Source organism: Paramisgurnus dabryanus, chromosome 4 (genome assembly GCF_030506205.2).
Source record: "Paramisgurnus dabryanus chromosome 4, PD_genome_1.1, whole genome shotgun sequence".
In the NCBI taxonomy this organism is placed as follows: Eukaryota; Metazoa; Chordata; class Actinopteri; order Cypriniformes; family Cobitidae; genus Paramisgurnus; species Paramisgurnus dabryanus.
In genome coordinates, this window is record NC_133340.1 from 2,959,894 (window position 1) to 2,980,738 (window position 20,845).

A 20,845-nucleotide genomic window follows, 5' to 3' on the forward strand; every position below is an offset into this window, starting at 1 on the left:
TTGTTTATGTTGTTGCTGCTGAAACCGTCTTCTGTCTATATGTTAAATTACTGTGACTTCATAAACTGCAGTGTAGTAAGTTAATATTGGCACAGTTTAAAAAACATTACATTTGCATTAAATTACGTATTCTACAAATATTAAAGGGATAGTTCACCCAAAAATTAAAATTCTGTCATTCACTCTCATGTTGTTACAAACCATTTCTTTGTTCTGATAATCACAAATGAAGATATTTGGAGATGTTTGTAACCAAACCAATCATGAGCCCCATTCACTGCCATAGTATTGAAAAATCATGCTATGTGAAAGAAGCTTATGAACAGTTTGGTACCAAACATTCCTCAAAGTATCTTCCTTCGTGTTAATCAGAACAAAGACATTTAAGATTTTTTTGGGTGATATTCCTTTAAAGCTGCAGTATTTGTGTGGTTATTTAGATTTCACTACAAATACCACAGTTAAACTATATACTGTAGTTAAACCATGACGGTTAATTTTCTTAAGATTTCCCTGCCCCCAATCAACGGTTTTCATGACCCCCTCCAGCGCGAGGCAGGATATCTATCAGGTGACATTTGCATATGTAAGCAAGCGCTGGTCTATTCCTTCATTTTTGACTCATGGGGGAAGTCACTAAAACGGTCTGTGCCATCAAATCTCGCTCAGTCGTGAAAACACAGAGATATGATCCTATCGGTGTGAATGTGCGCAGGATTGCAAACCTGACAATGAACAGGTGAGGAAGCCACAGAGCAGTGGATCTATTTCGATCAGTTCATCCGATCCAGCACATTGGAACAGTCGCGTGTGTGTTCGCGGCGCTCAAAATGGGACGCTGCCCTTTAACGCACCAAACCGATGCCTTGAAAATACTTTACGAGCTGCGGGCTCACAAGATAAACAGGAGCTGTGATGGAGACGGTGAAGGTCAGTGTGGATTAACAACAACACCTGTCCGCGGCGGGTATGATGAGTCCACGAAGCAGTCGCGCAGGTTGAAGACGATCGCGGAGAGAGCTCGAGAAAGCTGCTTCACGCGACTCATCGATATATTGACGCAGCTCATATCTATAGAGGAAGACTTTATGAAAAGCATTACAAGACACGAAACGAGTTTGCTCAGGTGCAAGGTAAAAATATTTTATTGGTTGTTTTGTGTTGCACATTTTGTGATTTAACAAAGAATATGGAGGCTATGCTTTAGTGTTTACAACAGCAGACAAATTCCTACAGTGTTTGGGAACATTACCATAGTGAATATTAAAACATATTACAGTATTTGCTACAGTTTATTAATTCACTACAGTACAGAAGTAGTATACACCAGTGACGGCGTTCACGAAAACCTAGGGTAGCATATGGCAAAATTTCAATGTACAAGGCCATCTCAAATAACCAATCAATGAAACCACATATGTGTGTACATACTCCACCAACCTGTACAAAATCATACTAAGATTGCACGGATGTACACTTACAGGCAATACTGAAAAACAGTAGAAACTGAAAATCATGGTTGTTTAATAATGCTTTTCAAATGTTGTAATTTCTAACTAAGTGCAATTCCAGCAATAGATAAACTAAAACAAGTTAATATCAAAACAAAACATACTCTGACCTCCCTTCACAAATCTTGTCATGACAACAGCCAATAAACACTTAATAAAGACTTTTAAATTGATGTAATAGAGCACACAAGTTAACCAACTAAGAATAAAACACTAAATAAAACTCTTAGTAAAACAGGGCTAAATGAAAAAAACAACTCTTAGCTGTTGTATCAACCTTGTTTCAACGTTGAAACAAGAACTGACATTATTTCAACCATATTTCAACGTTGATTTTTAAGCATTTTATTAACCTTTTTAGCATTAACTGTTGATCAACACTGTTTCAACGTTGAAACAAGAACTAACATTATTTCAACCATATCTCAACGTTGATTTTTTTAGCATTTTATTAACCTTTTTAGCATTAACTGTTGTATCAACGTTGTTTTTACATTAAAACAAGAACTGACATTATTTCAACCATATTTCAACGTTGATTTTTTAGCATTTTATTAACCTTTTTAGCATTAACTGTTGTATCAACGTTGTTTTTACATTAAAACAAGAACTGACATTATTTTAACCATATTTCAACATTGATTTTTAAGCATTTTATCAACCTTTTTAGCATTAACTGTTATATCAACGTTGTTTTAACGTTAAAACAAGAACAACGTTGAAGGTCGGTCATATGCTTGCTGGATTAGTATAATGAATGTGAATATTGTGTGACACATGTTAACTCCAAAATGCAAATGTAAATGCTTTTACTTAGGTTTGTATCGTTGCATTTAATCTTTATGTTTTCATCTTAAAGGACAGTGTTGACCTAAAGAACATCTGCTTGAGGATGGCTCTTGGTGAAGGTGCTTCCCGCTCAGATAGAGACTTGAGGGAACTTCGGGACTGTCTTCGGCTCATAGTCAGTAATCTGCTTGACTATGTGCGAGATGAGAACAGTCTGAACTCCACCGTGACAAGACACAAGCTGAGGGAACTATACAAGTCCTTCCCTGATATCTGAAGATCTCTAGATGTGGGATTTTGTTGCATGAATTCTAAGGAACAACCTCTGATGGGTTTTGCGAAATCTTAATCAGCGTTTTTCAATCAGGTTGCTTCCATGCGGGCATCAAGATGACTCAAAGTATTTAAAATATTACAAACAAGCATTATCATATACATGAATATACACTGAGAGAGACTGAAGCTTTCTCAGGTCATGTGTCAAAAGGTCCATGTGTCAAAAGACAGGTTTTTTTATAGTATTGTTTTTTTTTGTTTTAAGTTGATATCTTCATCAAGTGTTTTTCCTATTTATCATGAGTCAGAAATCAGGCCAAAGAATGAAATTCTCTTGAATCATACCAGACTGGCTCTCAGCATGACAGTCAGTACAAGTAAAACAAGTCTGGTTGGTTTGTTGGTGATTGTGCTGAATCCAGTCAGCTCGACAGGTGGGATGCCTGAGCAAAGTCACACCTCGGGGATGTGTTTGTTATTTGAAAGGCTTTGTTACCTGATGGTAAACAGAGGAACAGCTGGACATTAATTCAAAGGAATTGGGTGGAGGATGGGTGTGTTTGAATTTGTGAATTCCAGTGTTTTGTTCAAGTATAATTGCATCACGTTCCAATAATGTACTAAATAAAGTCATTTTTATTGTCACATTAGAGTTGGCTATGAGTTCCAAGGTCGTTTATTTGTTTGTTTATTAATCCAATCCATATACCACTTTTCTAGTGTAGGGATTTTGCCAACTGAACCTCATTCACACAGACCTCTGGTCCCAGAAAATACCCGTAAAATTGCCAGACAAGCGTCTGTGTGAACAAAAACTCGTTCCGTTAATCTTCTGGGATTGTTGCCGGAAAGAGGACCTAGTAAGATACGCGGGTAACCCTCTGTGTGAACAAGAATGCCATAAAGGGCGTGTCGAAGTGAGAACGCGCGCGTCATCATCACAACACAAGTTATGGTTCAGCTCCTTACAACGAGAGATAACATGTATATAAACATTCACCACGAGAAATGTTGCAAACTAACATGTATATAAACATTTACCACGAGAAATGTTGCAAACTAACATGTATATAAACATTCACCACGAGAAATGTTGCAAACTAGATTGAAGCAGTTATCAGGAAATGATATATGAGACGAATAAACAATGACGCACGCCGTAGTGAGGACGCGCGTGTCATGGCAACATGAAGTTGGTTCAACTCTTTAAAATCAGGGATTTACAACATTCACTACGAGAAATGTCAGCATACTAGACTGAAGCGGATATCAGGTAAGTTAGCTCGTTACTTACTGCGTTGAAACGGAGATCATTCAGCAGCATAAAAGAATATCGCGTCACGTGCTCATTTGAGCTATAATAAACGAAAATACCCGCATGTCATCCCAACGAGATATATTGTTCAGCTCCTCAAAATGCGGGTTTTAAATGCATATAAACAATCACGATGAGAAATGTCTGAAAACTGTATCAAAGCAGAGATCAGGGAGCTTGTCAAATATACACTCTGAAGCTGAGATCATTCACCAGAATAGAACTGTGCATTCACGCGCTCCTTTGTAGTCTTATCATAAACAAAAATGCACGCGAGTTGTTTCTGGAGAGAGAAATAATAAATAATATGCAAACTTCAGACGCTGCGTAGAAGAGAGGGCGGGACTTTCAACATGTCACGTGTCTTTCCGGGACCATCAGATGCCGTGTAAACTTGGCGCACGTCCTGATTTTGCCAAGTGGCTGATGTCCTCAGACCAACTTTTTTAATGTTGTTCCTGGAACAACAACTGCCGCTACCAATCAACGCTTGAGGTGTCATCAAATTGAGCCGCGCTCAAAAACTGGGGAGGTGCTTAACGCGAAATTGTTCAACCGCTCCAGGAGTGAAGGATATCAGGCAGGTTGCAGATTTATAAGTTGCATCGGTAAGCAAATTTTTATAAAATTATGCATTGAAAATGTGTTTCTACTGAGCACGATGTATTGCTTGTAGTTTCGCGAAGAAATAAAATTTGCGCAAAACCAAAGCTGTTAGCTCGCTCATGTAACGTAAGTTAACGAACCGAATCCATTTGCACGCTCGCGGCAGGATGGCGCGCTTGACTGTTTCTCTGTCTGCCCCCCGGGAGATCGTAAAGCCGGATCTGTTCACCCGTTTCGCCCCAATATATCGCACAATACTATATCATATTTATAATATTATTTATCCTGCAACGCGACGACGCCTTCAGACCATCATTTAAGTGTTGATCTCAGTCATCTTATCATATATATTTATTCTGTAACGCGACGATGCCTTCAGACCATCATTTAAGTGTTGATCTCAGTCATCTTATCATATATATTTATTCTGTAACGCGACGATGCCTTCAGACCATCATTTAAGTGTTGATATCAGTCATCTTATCATATATATTTATTCTGTAACGCGACGATGCCTTCAGACCATCATTTAAGTGTTGATCTCAGTCATCTTATCATATATATTTATTCTGTACGCGACGATGCCTTCAGACCATCATTTAAGTGTTGATCTCAGTCATCTTATCATATATATTTATTCTGTAACGCGACGATGCCTTCAGACCATCATTTAAGTGTTGATCTCAAGTCATCCTATCATATATATTTATTCTGTACGCGACGATGCCTTCAGACCGTCATTTAAGTGTTGATCTCAAGTCATCTTATCATATATATTTATTCTGTACGCGACGATGCCTTCAGACCATCATTTAAGCGTTGATCTCAGTCATCTTATCATATATATTTATTCTGTAACGCGACGATGCCTTCAGACCATCATTTAAGTGTTGATCTCAAGTCATCTTATCATATATATTTATTCTGTAACGCGACGATGCCTTCAGACCATCATTTAAGTGTTGATCTCAAGTCATCTTATCATATATATTTATTCTGTAACGCAACGACGCCTTCAGACCATCATCTAAGTGTTGATCTCAGTCATCTTATCATATATATTTATTCTGTACGCGACGATGCCTTCAGACCATCATTTAAGTGTTGATCTCAAGTCATCCTATCATATATATTTATTCTGTACGCGACGATGCCTTCAGACCATCATTTAAGTGTTGATCTCAAGTCATCTTATCATATATATTTATTCTGTAACGCGACGATGCCTTCAGACCATCATTTAAGTGTTGATCTCAAGTCATCTTATCATATATGTTCATTCTGTAACGCGACGACGCCTTCAGACCATCATTTAAGTGTTGATCTCAAGTCATCTTATCATATATATTTATTCTGTAACGCGACGATGCCTTCAGACCATCATTTAAGTGTTGATCTCAAGTCATCTTATCATATATGTTCATTCTGTAACGCGACGACGCCTTCAGACCATCATTTAAGTGTTGATCTCAAGTCATCTTATCATATATATTTATTCTGTAACGCGACGACGCCTTCAGACCATCATTTAAGTGTTGATCTCAAGTCATCTTATCATATATATTTATTCTGTAACGCGACGATGCCTTCAGACCGTCATTTAAGTGTTGATCTCAGTCATCTTATCATATATATTTATTCTGTAACGCAACGATGCCTTCAGACCGTCATTTAAGTGTTGATCTCAAGTCATCTTATCATATATATTTATTCTGCAACGCGACGATGCCTTCAGACCATCATTTAAGTGTTGATCTCAGTCATCTTATCATATATATTTATTCTGTAACGCGACGATGCCTTCAGACCATCATTTAAGTGTTGATCTCAAGTCATCTTATCATATATATTTATTCTGTAACGCGACGATGCCTTCAGACCATCATTTAAGTGTTGATCTCAGTCATCTTATCATATATATTTATTCTGTAACGCGACGATGCCTTCAGACCATCATTTAAGTGTTGATCTCAGTCATCTTATCATATATATTTATTCTGTAACGCGATGATGCCTTCAGACCATCATTTAAGTGTTGATCTCAAGTCATCTTATCATATATATTTATTCTGTAACGCGACGATGCCTTCAGACCATCATTTAAGTGTTGATCTCAAGTCATCTTATCATATATATTTATTCTGTAACGCGACGATGCCTTCAGACCGTCATTTAAGTGTTGATCTCAGTCATCTTATCATATATATTTATTCTGTAACGCGACGATGCCTTCAGACCATCATTTAAGTGTTGATCTCAAGTCATCTTATCATATATGTTTATTCTGTAACGCGACGATGCCTTCAGACCATCATTTAAGTGTTGATCTCAAGTCATCTTATCATATATGTTCATTCTGTAACGCGACGACGCCTTCAGACCATCATTTAAGTGTTGATCTCAGTCATCTTATCATATATATTTATTCTGTAACGCGACGATGCCTTCAGACCATCATTTAAGTGTTGATCTCAAGTCATCCTATCATATATATTTATTCTGTACGCGACGATGCCTTCAGACCGTCATTTAAGTGTTGATCTCAAGTCATCTTATCATATATATTTATTCTGTAACGCGACGATGCCTTCAGACCGTCATTTAAGTGTTGATCTCAAGTCATCTTATCATATATATTTATTCTGTACGCGACGATGCCTTCAGACCATCATTTAAGTGTTGATCTCAAGTCATCCTATCATATATATTTATTCTGTACGCGACGATGCCTTCAGACCATCATTTAAGTGTTGATCTCAGTCATCTTATCATATATATTTATTCTGTAACGCGACGATGCCTTCAGACCATCATTTAAGTGTTGATCTCAGTCATCTTATCATATATATTTATTCTGTAACGCGACGATGCCTTCAGACCATCATTTAAGTGTTGATCTCAAGTCATCTTATCATATATATTAGGGCTGCACGATTAATCGTTTTTGAACCGAAATCGCGATGTGAATGGATGCGATTTTCGAATCGCAAGAGCTGCGATTTTTTCGATTCAAAACTATCAAATATAACAATCATCTAGTACGCAGTTTTTGACAGTTCGCTTCATGCGCATTTTACGTTTGATGCAGTTTAAACCAATAGAGTGCATTAACACTGAGGTGCGGACTACACGTCAGATAACACCATTAGGAAAACATGAGCGAGCAGCAGTTCAACTCCTCAACAAAGTGTACGGCCATATGATTTCCGCGATGCGGAAAACACCAACAGAATCGCGAAATGCATACTAATGGAATTAACTGCACAACGCGGAATGTCATGAAGTTGGCAGGTTTTGGATTCAGTCATTTTAAAAACCCATTATAACTCATTAACCGGCAAATGAAAGGACAGAAATGCGCGAAAACATTTCCCTTTTGTGTAATGTTGGACTTAAAGAAAGGTATATACGTCCGTTTCTCGTCATGCATCGCAAACAATGACAAGCGCCTCATCAGACTATAAGCAGGTTTATAGCCCGGAACACAGCAGACGAAAGAGGTACATTATACTTTCTTGCACCCGCACATCTGCACCATGCACTTTGAATATTTACAGGCACGAGGGTTCATGAAGCGCGCACACAGAGAGCAGTCAGCACACGCGTGATCACTAAACTTAAGTTTTCTTTCTTGTCTAAGTGAACATAAACAGCTGGATGTTTATCAGTATATTGAAGCAGAGCAGTTTTAAAGCTGTCTTGTGTCTTAAAGTGACAGACAGTAACCTGGTGCTTTCTGTGTCAGAAATGTTTATTACACACCAAAAATTAAAATCACTCCTTAATCTTAACTGTACAAGCTTCTGCAGCTCCACATTTAAAATCGTACAGTGAGGACTGTGCAGTGTTTTATTTGTATTTTTTGCTTATGTTAAATCATAGATTCTAATAACTAATATATTTACATTTATTACAGATGCCTGAAAAGTAAAACAAGATGAGTATAGTCTTATGATTAAAAGAAAAAACTAAACATTTGCTTGTCAGAAGCATTGTTGTAGTGACAGCCAAAATACATTGGCCTATATGTTATTTTAAATAAAACTTTCAATACATTTTTGTTAAATTGTATTTTAATGTTCTTAGATAAAAAAAAAGTTTGTCTGCAGAAGAGCAAAGTCCTGCAGACAACTTGGTACAATGTTTAAGAGGTTTTAAATAAACAGTAGCACAGCATCTTTCTTTGGTGCTATTAAAACCACCACAACAAGCCTGGATGTAGCTCTTTTATTATATACTAATGAATCGCACTTTAAATCGCGAATCGCAATTTTTATCAGAAAAATCGCAATTAGATTTTTTCTCCGAATCGTGCAGCCCTAATATATATTTATTCTGTAACGCGACGATGCCTTCAGACCATCATTTAAGTGTTGATCTCAAGTCATCTTATCATATATATTTATTCTGTAACGCGACGATGCCTTCAGACCGTCATTTAAGTGTTGATCTCAGTCATCCTATCATATATATTTATTCTGTACGCGACGATGCCTTCAGACCATCATTTAAGTGTTGATCTCAGTCATCTTATCATATATATTTATTCTGTAACGCGACGACGCCTTCAGACCATCATTTAAGTGTTGATCTCAGTCATCTTATCATATATATTTATTCTGTAACGCGACGATGCCTTCAGACCATCATTTAAGTGTTGATCTCAGTCATCCTATCATATATATTTATTCTGTACGCGACGATGCCTTCAGACCATCATTTAAGTGTTGATCTCAGTCATCTTATCATATATATTTATTCTGTAACGCGACGACGCCTTCAGACCATCATTTAAGTGTTGATCTCAAGTCATCTTATCATATATGTTTATTCTGTAACGCGACGACGCCTTCAGACCATCATTTAAGTGTTGATCTCAGTCATCTTATCATATATATTTATTCTGTAACGCGACGATGCCTTCAGACCATCATTTAAGTGTTGATCTCAGTCATCCTATCATATATATTTATTCTGTACGCGACGATGCCTTCAGACCATCATTTAAGTGTTGATCTCAGTCATCTTATCATATATATTTATTCTGTAACGCGACGACGCCTTCAGACCATCATTTAAGTGTTGATCTCAAGTCATCTTATCATATATGTTTATTCTGTAACGCGACGATGCCTTCAGACCGTCATTTAAGTGTTGATCTCAGTCATCTTATCATATATATTTATTCTGTAACGCGACGATGCCTTCAGACCGTCATTTAAGTGTTGATCTCAAGTCATCTTATCATATATATTTATTCTGCAACGCGACGATGCCTTCAGACCATCATTTAAGTGTTGATCTCAGTCATCTTATCATATATATTTATTCTGTAACGCGACGACGCCTTCAGACCATCATCTAAGTGTTGATCTCAGTCATCTTATCATATATATTTATTCTGTACGCGACGATGCCTTCAGACCATCATTTAAGTGTTGATCTCAAGTCATCCTATCATATATATTTATTCTGTACGCGACGATGCCTTCAGACCGTCATTTAAGTGTTGATCTCAAGTCATCCTATCATATATATTTATTCTGTAACGCGACGATGCCTTCAGACCGTCATTTAAGTGTTGATCTCAAGTCATCTTATCATATATATTTATTCTGTACGCGACGATGCCTTCAGACCATCATTTAAGCGTTGATCTCAGTCATCTTATCATATATATTTATTCTGTAACGCGACGATGCCTTCAGACCATCATTTAAGCGTTGATCTCAAGTCATCTTATCATATATATTTATTCTGTAACGCGACGATGCCTTCAGACCATCATTTAAGCGTTGATCTCAGTCATCTTATCATATATATTTATTCTGTAACGCGACGATGCCTTCAGACCATCATTTAAGTGTTGATCTCAGTCATCTTATCATATATATTTATTCTGTAACGCGACGATGCCTTCAGACCATCATTTAAGTGTTGATCTCAGTCATCTTATCATATATATTTATTCTGTAACGCGACGATGCCTTCAGACCGTCATTTAAGTGTTGATCTCAGTCATCTTATCATATATATTTATTCTGTAACGCGACGATGCCTTCAGACCGTCATTTAAGCGTTGATCTCAGTCATCTTATCATATATATTTATTCTGTAACGCGACGATGCCTTCAGACCATCATTTAAGTGTTGATCTCAGTCATCTTATCATATATATTTATTCTGTACGCGACGATGCCTTCAGACCATCATTTAAGCGTTGATCTCAGTCATCTTATCATATATATTTATTCTGTAACGCGACGATGCCTTCAGACCATCATTTAAGCGTTGATCTCAAGTCATCTTATCATATATATTTATTCTGTAACGCGACGATGCCTTCAGACCATCATTTAAGCGTTGATCTCAGTCATCTTATCATATATATTTATTCTGTAACGCGACGATGCCTTCAGACCATCATTTAAGTGTTGATCTCAGTCATCTTATCATATATATTTATTCTGTAACGCGACGATGCCTTCAGACCATCATTTAAGTGTTGATCTCAGTCATCTTATCATATATATTTATTCTGTAACGCGACGATGCCTTCAGACCGTCATTTAAGTGTTGATCTCAGTCATCTTATCATATATATTTATTCTGTAACGCGACGATGCCTTCAGACCGTCATTTAAGCGTTGATCTCAGTCATCTTATCATATATATTTATTCTGTAACGCGACGATGCCTTCAGACCATCATTTAAGCGTTGATCTCAGTCATCTTATCATATATATTTATTCTGTAACGCGACGATGCCTTCAGACCATCATTTAAGTGTTGATCTCAGTCATCTTATCATATATATTTATTCTGTAACGCGACGATGCCTTCAGACCATCATTTAAGCGTTGATCTCAAGTCATCTTATCATATATATTTATTCTGTACACGACGATGCCTTCAGACCATCATTTAAGTGTTGATCTCAAGTCATCTTATCATATATATTTATTCTGTACACGACGATGCCTTCAGACCATCATTTAAGTGTTGATCTCAAGTCATCTTATCATATATGTTTATTCTGTAACGCGACGATGCCTTCAGACCGTCATTTAAGTGTTGATCTCAGTCATCTTATCATATATATTTATTCTGTAACGCGACGATGCCTTCAGACCGTCATTTAAGTGTTGATCTCAAGTCATCTTATCATATATATTTATTCTGCAACGCGACGATGCCTTCAGACCATCATTTAAGTGTTGATATCAGTCATCTTATCATATATATTTATTCTGTAACGCGACGACGCCTTCAGACCATCATCTAAGTGTTGATCTCAGTCATCTTATCATATATATTTATTCTGTACGCGACGATGCCTTCAGACCGTCATTTAAGTGTTGATCTCAAGTCATCCTATCATATATATTTATTCTGTAACGCGACGATGCCTTCAGACCGTCATTTAAGTGTTGATCTCAAGTCATCTTATCATATATATTTATTCTGTACGCGACGATGCCTTCAGACCATCATTTAAGCGTTGATCTCAGTCATCTTATCATATATATTTATTCTGTAACGCGACGATGCCTTCAGACCATCATTTAAGTGTTGATCTCAAGTCATCTTATCATATATATTTATTCTGTACACGACGATGCCTTCAGACCATCATTTAAGTGTTGATCTCAAGTCATCTTATCATATATGTTTATTCTGTAACGCGACGATGCCTTCAGACCGTCATTTAAGTGTTGATCTCAGTCATCTTATCATATATATTTATTCTGTAACGCGACGATGCCTTCAGACCGTCATTTAAGTGTTGATCTCAAGTCATCTTATCATATATATTTATTCTGCAACGCGACGATGCCTTCAGACCATCATTTAAGTGTTGATATCAGTCATCTTATCATATATATTTATTCTGTAACGCGACGACGCCTTCAGACCATCATCTAAGTGTTGATCTCAGTCATCTTATCATATATATTTATTCTGTACGCGACGATGCCTTCAGACCGTCATTTAAGTGTTGATCTCAAGTCATCCTATCATATATATTTATTCTGTACGCGACGATGCCTTCAGACCGTCATTTAAGTGTTGATCTCAAGTCATCCTATCATATATATTTATTCTGTAACGCGACGATGCCTTCAGACCGTCATTTAAGTGTTGATCTCAAGTCATCTTATCATATATATTTATTCTGTACGCGACGATGCCTTCAGACCATCATTTAAGCGTTGATCTCAGTCATCTTATCATATATATTTATTCTGTAACGCGACGATGCCTTCAGACCGTCATTTAAGTGTTGATCTCAAGTCATCTTATCATATATATTTATTCTGCAACGCGACGATGCCTTCAGACCATCATTTAAGTGTTGATATCAGTCATCTTATCATATATATTTATTCTGTAACGCGACGACGCCTTCAGACCATCATCTAAGTGTTGATCTCAGTCATCTTATCATATATATTTATTCTGTACGCGACGATGCCTTCAGACCGTCATTTAAGTGTTGATCTCAAGTCATCCTATCATATATATTTATTCTGTACGCGACGATGCCTTCAGACCGTCATTTAAGTGTTGATCTCAAGTCATCCTATCATATATATTTATTCTGTAACGCGACGATGCCTTCAGACCGTCATTTAAGTGTTGATCTCAAGTCATCTTATCATATATATTTATTCTGTACGCGACGATGCCTTCAGACCATCATTTAAGCGTTGATCTCAGTCATCTTATCATATATATTTATTCTGTAACGCGACGATGCCTTCAGACCATCATTTAAGCGTTGATCTCAGTCATCTTATCATATATATTTATTCTGTAACGCGACGATGCCTTCAGACCATCATTTAAGCGTTGATCTCAGTCATCTTATCATATATATTTATTCTGTAACGCGACGATGCCTTCAGACCATCATTTAAGCGTTGATCTCAAGTCATCTTATCATATATATTTATTCTGTAACGCGACGATGCCTTCAGACCATCATTTAAGCGTTGATCTCAGTCATCTTATCATATATATTTATTCTGTAACGCGACGATGCCTTCAGACCATCATTTAAGTGTTGATCTCAGTCATCTTATCATATATATTTATTCTGTAACGCGACGATGCCTTCAGACCATCATTTAAGTGTTGATCTCAGTCATCTTATCATATATATTTATTCTGTAACGCGACGATGCCTTCAGACCGTCATTTAAGTGTTGATCTCAGTCATCTTATCATATATATTTATTCTGTAACGCGACGATGCCTTCAGACCGTCATTTAAGCGTTGATCTCAGTCATCTTATCATATATATTTATTCTGTAACGCGACGATGCCTTCAGACCATCATTTAAGCGTTGATCTCAGTCATCTTATCATATATATTTATTCTGTAACGCGACGATGCCTTCAGACCATCATTTAAGTGTTGATCTCAGTCATCTTATCATATATATTTATTCTGTAACGCGACGATGCCTTCAGACCATCATTTAAGCGTTGATCTCAAGTCATCTTATCATATATATTTATTCTGTACACGACGATGCCTTCAGACCATCATTTAAGTGTTGATCTCAAGTCATCTTATCATATATATTTATTCTGTACACGACGATGCCTTCAGACCATCATTTAAGTGTTGATCTCAAGTCATCTTATCATATATATTTATTCTGTACGCGACGATGCCTTCAGACCGTCATTTAAGTGTTGATCTCAAGTCATCTTATCATATATATTTATTCTGTACGCGACGATGCCTTCAGACCATCATTTAAGCGTTGATCTCAGTCATCTTATCATATATATTTATTCTGTAACGCGACGATGCCTTCAGACCATCATTTAAGCGTTGATCTCAAGTCATCTTATCATATATATTTATTCTGTAACGCGACGATGCCTTCAGACCATCATTTAAGCGTTGATCTCAGTCATCTTATCATATATATTTATTCTGTAACGCGACGATGCCTTCAGACCATCATTTAAGTGTTGATCTCAGTCATCTTATCATATATATTTATTCTGTAACGCGACGATGCCTTCAGACCATCATTTAAGTGTTGATCTCAGTCATCTTATCATATATATTTATTCTGTAACGCGACGATGCCTTCAGACCGTCATTTAAGTGTTGATCTCAGTCATCTTATCATATATATTTATTCTGTAACGCGACGATGCCTTCAGACCGTCATTTAAGCGTTGATCTCAGTCATCTTATCATATATATTTATTCTGTAACGCGACGATGCCTTCAGACCATCATTTAAGCGTTGATCTCAGTCATCTTATCATATATATTTATTCTGTAACGCGACGATGCCTTCAGACCATCATTTAAGTGTTGATCTCAGTCATCTTATCATATATATTTATTCTGTAACGCGACGATGCCTTCAGACCATCATTTAAGCGTTGATCTCAAGTCATCTTATCATATATATTTATTCTGTACACGACGATGCCTTCAGACCATCATTTAAGTGTTGATCTCAAGTCATCTTATCATATATATTTATTCTGTACACGACGATGCCTTCAGACCATCATTTAAGTGTTGATCTCAAGTCATCTTATCATATATATTTATTCTGTACGCGACGATGCCTTCAGACCGTCATTTAAGTGTTGATCTCAAGTCATCATATCATATATATTTATTCTGTAATGTGACAATGAATTCAGACTGACAGAAGGTTTTTAATGCCTCTTTATAAAGATCATTATCTTTCCAACTATTCAATACATGCAGAGCTCAGAATCTACATGGCATTTTATTGTTTTGAGATTTTAGTTTTTTTACATTGTTGGTGTTTGTAGACTAATTTTTCGTTTGTTTCCCTTTGCTTTTAGGTGTTATTCTGTACATCTATAATGGATGATTATATAAAGACAGCTGTGTTCAAAGAGGAGAGATGTAAAGGAAACAACAGAAATACTGATATTACAGTTCATGTTCTGAAAAAGGATTCTGAAGCTTCTAAGTTCATTCAAGATAGGCTAACCACCATAAACACCTCCAAAGATGCAAATTTTAGGATTGTGAATTCTGCAAGTCTGCAAAATCAGAGAGATGGATATTTTTTGTTTACATGCAAACGCTCTGGAGCATGCATGCCCCGAAGTTATCGAGCCAAAGGATGTAAGGCCTATGTTTCCTTTAAAAGGAGGACAGATTGGGTCAATAAACTGGTTATAGTTGAAAGGATTTACAGTATTCATTCAGGACATGACCCAACAAGTTCTTCTGAGGTTCACTCAGAAAAAATTTGTGAAGAGCTAGTAAAGCATATTCAAGATCTTTTATCTCTTGGTGTTAAGCCAGATACAATTCTCCTAAAATCTCATGAATGGTCCAAGGAACAAGGGCATACTGATCTTAACAACCGAGCATATTTTGTTACTCCAAAAGACATAGACAATATTCGGACATGTATGATGCGAAAAAATCAGCAACACAAAGATGATGCCAATAGTACAACACAACTTCTTGAGGGCCCTTTTAGAGAGTGTGTTGTTTTTTATCAGCCTTACAGCCCTCAAACAGATCTTGTCATAGTTTTGCAAACACCATCGATGAGAGACAACCTTCGAGAATATGGAAAAGATATTGTCTTCATGGATGCAACACACTGTGTCAATCAGTATGGATTTCCTTTATTTACATTAATTGTTAGGGATAGCCATGGTCATGGCATACCTGTTGCCTATATGATCTTGGGAAATGAAAAGCAGGCTACAATTCAGCTGGCACTAGAAAAGCTGAAACCAACGTTTTACATAGCTCCAAGGTAATATAAAGTGATGTAAACTAATTAATTTCAAAGGATACAATAATGATGTGTTAAGTGTTTCTTTAATATTTAACTTTTATGCATGTCTTTCATTTTAATTGTCTTTATTTTTAAGAGAGGTCTGAAATAGATTTGAATGGTTTATATAGATTCTAGTTTCTCTGCCTTTAAGCCTAAAATATTTGTATTTTTAGGTGCTTCATGGTCGATAAAGACCAGGGTGAAATCAATGCCATCCGCAAGGTATTCAAAGAGTCAGATGTCCTGCTTTGCTGGTACCATGTCACACAAGTAAGTACTAAGTTAAGTTGAAATGAAAACTGCTATGATTTTTGCTCCTTTTAATAGTAATGGAATAGAAGTGTATTTAATTGTAACAGTTACAATGATTACATAATGTCTGATGATTTAAAGGTGGTTTCCTGGACATGGATTAGGTTAAAGGTGCTCTAAGCGAATTCATGCATTTTAGACAATAAAACATTTTTTGTTACATACAGCAAACATCTCCTCACTATCTGCTTGCCGCCTGTCCACTGATCAAACTGTAAAAACCGCAATCTCTGTAGACAGCCCAGGCTCCACAAACTGCAATAAAGACACAGTGGCCAAACCCATAGATATGTATAAAGGCTAGATGTCTCGCCCGCGCTGCTGGCCAATTGAGTGGAACGTCCGCATTTTGGCGGCCATCTTACCACATGACGCTCGCTCACTCGTACGATTGAGTTTTAATGGTACAGGTACTTTTAAATGACCATAACTTGCTTAATTTTTTACAGATTTTCAAACGGTTTGTTTTTTTATAAACATCAAAGATGTACCTATGACACTGCATGCTTATACTAAAAAAATAGAAAAAATTCATGAAAAATGTTAAAGCATCCAGAATTATAGCCACGTTAATAACGTTTGTAAGAAACCAAACCGTTTGAAAATTGGTAGAAAATTGAGCAAGTTATGGTCATTTAAAAGTACCTGCACCATTAAACTCGATGCTTAGAGTGAGCGAACTGTCTGTGGTAAGATGGCCGCTAGGTGAGGACGTTACAGACTCCGCCGTAAGACATCTGGCCTTTACATATCTATGGCCAAACCTACCACCACGAAACATAACAAAGTGTTCCAGCCAATAAACGACAAGAAGGATTTGGGGGTGGGTGTTGGTCGCGTTCATGAAAGCACGGAAGGGAGGGGATTCACAGATTCCCTTAGACCGCCTTTAAGACAGTTAATTAGGAAAAATAACTTGTTTAAACAAACATGCCTTACTTAAAACATAACTTGTGTGCATTTTGAAACAAAACAAAGGGCACTGATGTATTTTAAGATGTGTCAGTGCAAATTGTTTTCAGTTCAGACATTATTCAGCTCTTACATTTAGACTATTATAGGACTAGTCTAGTCCCTGTCTGGGATAAACCAACAAGTTTAAATGAGAATGGTCTACTCTTAAATGTCCCAGATGGTCACTTAGTTTTAGACATGGTGTTTGCAAAGTAGCAGGACATTTCAAATATAAGTTTTGTCATAGTTTAATCTAGAGGACTATCTACAGGTGCAAGCAACTACAAATAATTGAGAACAAGTTTTCATTGTAGCCTAGTGGACTATTTTATTAATTCTTTGATTGCTGTGTTGATTTTTTCCGTTAACACAGCATTACTCTCATTTTAGTGCTCAGACTAGTTTAGCCAAATGCATTGGATCAATGGAAGGTTACAGCATAAATATTTTCTTTACATTTTCCCATCATGATTATACACAGGCAGTTATCCGTTGGCTGTCAAGGTCAGAGTCTGGAGTGAGTGGACCTGAGAAGGCAGATACAAGAGGACAAATCATGCAATTGATGGCAGAGCTGAAATCCTGTTCCACGGTGTGTTACTTTTTCATTTACATATTTTCAAATAATTCAATTACAACATTGATAACGTGCTGTAATCCAATATGAACATGCAGTGCCTGGCTTAAGAAAACCTTTTAGATATTGTATAATTTTTTTTACATAGATTATCATGAAAAACAGCTATCATAATTCAGTTTTTAAAATTCTTTCACATAAGAAATTGTACACCTGAAAGGGTAGATGAGTTGAGTAACACAAACATATAAAAAATATTTCAGTCTGTCCTTGATAAGGTGTGTGAATGTGTTACTGTAAATACAATAAGCATATGGTTATTAAATGTCTTCAGTTTCATATTGGCCTAAATTGTTATAAAACCATCAATCATGAACATGACAGAATCTCAGAATACACAAACTGGGGTCAAGGATTACATAAATGCCCTGGGGTCCGTTTCAGTAAGGAGGTTCAACCAAATCAGAGTTAAAACTTGAACTCTGAGTTGACTTTCTCTGAGATAGAAAAAAACGAGTTTTCAGTTACAAAACAGCTGAACTGAGTAAGTTCAATTGACTCAGAGGTAGGTTGACTCAGAATTAAGCGTGTGCACAACCACTATGTAAAAATGAACACTCAAAATCACGTGATCACGCGCTGTCAAGAGCATGCCACACCAGCAGGTGTTGATACAACTCAAATCGTAAAGCCACCTTGGCCAATCAGAAGCCTAACAAAAGTGACGTTGCAAGGCAAAAACCCTGGTTTTACTGTCAACACGACAACACCGCAACCTGCGTTTCTTAAAATACTCACCCTGGTAGGGGTTTTCCAAAATGTTCTGTTTCAGTGACGTCATATTGCGTTTCTGTGTGGACGGCCGGCCGAACCGCGTAAAAAGTCACGGTGACAAGGCCTTAACCTACTTTCTGGAATGGCCCCTGTAAATCATTTGCAGTTCAAACTAATAATATTGTATTTTTTGTCCATTTTCACAGGAACATGAATTCAAAGAAAAGGCTGGGATATTCCATTGCAGGTTTAAGAACTTAAAAAATGTGTGCATGTATTTCCAGAACCACTGGGAGCCAATTGGTCATCTGTGGTCAGACTTTGGAAGATGCTATAAGCATGGAAACTCTGACACAAACAATCTAATAGAACGGTATATATTTTATGCATGTTCTCTTCATTGCTGATTAATGCCAAATTTTCCAAGATTTTTATAACTTATATTTACTTGTCATTTTTATTATTCAAATTGTTTAATAACATTTTCCGTTGTGTGACAAACTCGAAACACACATTTAAAATAGCTTTACGCAACATTTAAATTTTGGTTTTAAAATTCACAATGTGAAAAATTGTGTGTTGTTTGTAGTACTGCTCAACATGTGTATTATGCAATGACTTTAATTGGCTTATTTATTTAGTCCTTCTACTCTTCTGATTTGCCTATTTCTCCCAATCATCAGCTGCTTTCAGCTTGACTACAATTTTTCAAAGAAAACATACTTATGTAAATATGTTTGACTTTTATAACTTGTTAAAGCCTGACTAAACCAATAGTACATTCAAATTTGATCAAGTCTATTACCACTTAACTAATCAAGCGGTCTCTTTGTTTTTTCCCCTAGTTTCTTCCACCGTTTAAAATACCAGTTCCTCTGTGGTATCCGGAATCGCAGATTGGATCACCTGATTGATGTGCTACTGAACAAGACAGAGAAGTACTTCAATATAATACAGGATCTACAGTCTGTTGGGAGAGTCTATAATCCTCTGCAATGTAAAATAGAAGAAATGAAAAATTCTGCTCAAAGGATGCTAGACAATGGTTGGGCCAGAAAAGTTAGTGTAGCTTCAAGAGAAACGTACATCTACAATGTTCCATCTGAGAACAATCCACATTTAGTTTACTGTGTATGCCCTGCAGAACAGTTCTGCAGTTGTATAGCTGGTACAAGAGGATGTACATGTAAGCATCTAATTTTATTAAGTCTTCTCACTTGTGGTGATAGTGAGACTTTTCCAGACATAAACACACAATTGCAAGCCCATGCCAACAACCTAATTCAAAGGAACAAGTATCGCATTTTATGCAAAGCCTCAAAAGAATTTGAGGTTGAAAGTTTGTTTGGCAGAGCAGCATCAAAACCTTGTGTTGGGACAAATGTATGTGAATGCTGTACTTTCTCATATCATAAAAAATGTGCATGTCTGCTACTTGCAAAGGGACTTTTAAATGAGGTATGTGAGACAAAGTCAGAAAACATTGAAAACATTCCAGTGGAGCCTATTCAACATGAAACTGAAGATAAAAAAAGGCACAGTTCGACTATTTGGAAACTGGAAAACATACTGAACACTCTACAGACATGGAAGAAAATACCTGAGGATATTGCCCATAAAGTCAATGAACTGGATGTGCAAATACAGAAAGAAAATGTGAACACTCAAAGATTTGAAAAACTTTGTGATGACAACTCGCGTAAAATACGTCCACTATTTACCAATAGAAAAAGAAAGACCAACAGAGACATTGCCACAGAGACAATGAACAATATCACCAGTTTCCCTGTCCAGCCAAGAAGAAAACAAAGAGCAGTCATTGGTCCAAAAAAGAATACCAAAATCAAGGTTTGAACAAAGTCGCATTTATTAAAGACTATTATTTTTGTATGTATGTATTTGTCTCCAATGCTA

General features: G+C 36.7%; 2 protein-coding genes across 5 annotated transcripts; both read left to right on the forward strand.

Moving 5' to 3' along the window:
• The first annotated feature begins 572 nt into the window (after window positions 1-572).
• Window positions 573-3,228, forward strand: LOC135746623 (leukemia-associated protein 7 homolog). Its single transcript, XM_065265262.2, has 2 exons — window positions 573-1,133; window positions 2,371-3,228. Exons 1-2 carry the CDS (start codon window positions 831-833, stop codon window positions 2,575-2,577), a joined length of 510 nt encoding a protein of 169 aa, XP_065121334.1. The 5' UTR covers window positions 573-830; the 3' UTR covers window positions 2,578-3,228.
• A 1,084-nt stretch (window positions 3,229-4,312) lies between these two features.
• Window positions 4,313-20,822, forward strand: LOC135746755 (uncharacterized). Of its 4 annotated transcripts, none has more exons than XM_065265433.2 (7): window positions 4,313-4,499; window positions 15,353-16,290; window positions 16,488-16,584; window positions 18,062-18,172; window positions 19,138-19,304; window positions 19,615-19,658; window positions 19,777-19,940. In XM_065265433.2, exons 2-7 carry the CDS (start codon window positions 15,374-15,376, stop codon window positions 19,791-19,793), a joined length of 1,353 nt encoding a protein of 450 aa, XP_065121505.1. In that variant the 5' UTR covers window positions 4,313-4,499; window positions 15,353-15,373; the 3' UTR covers window positions 19,794-19,940. The 4 variants fall into 4 exon arrangements, with proteins under 4 accessions (XP_065121505.1, XP_065121506.1, XP_065121503.1 ...); XM_065265434.2 differs by having other exon boundaries at window positions 19,216-19,304; XM_065265431.2 differs by lacking the exon at window positions 19,615-19,658 and having other exon boundaries at window positions 19,777-20,822.
• Window positions 20,823-20,845: the final 23 nt, after the last annotated feature.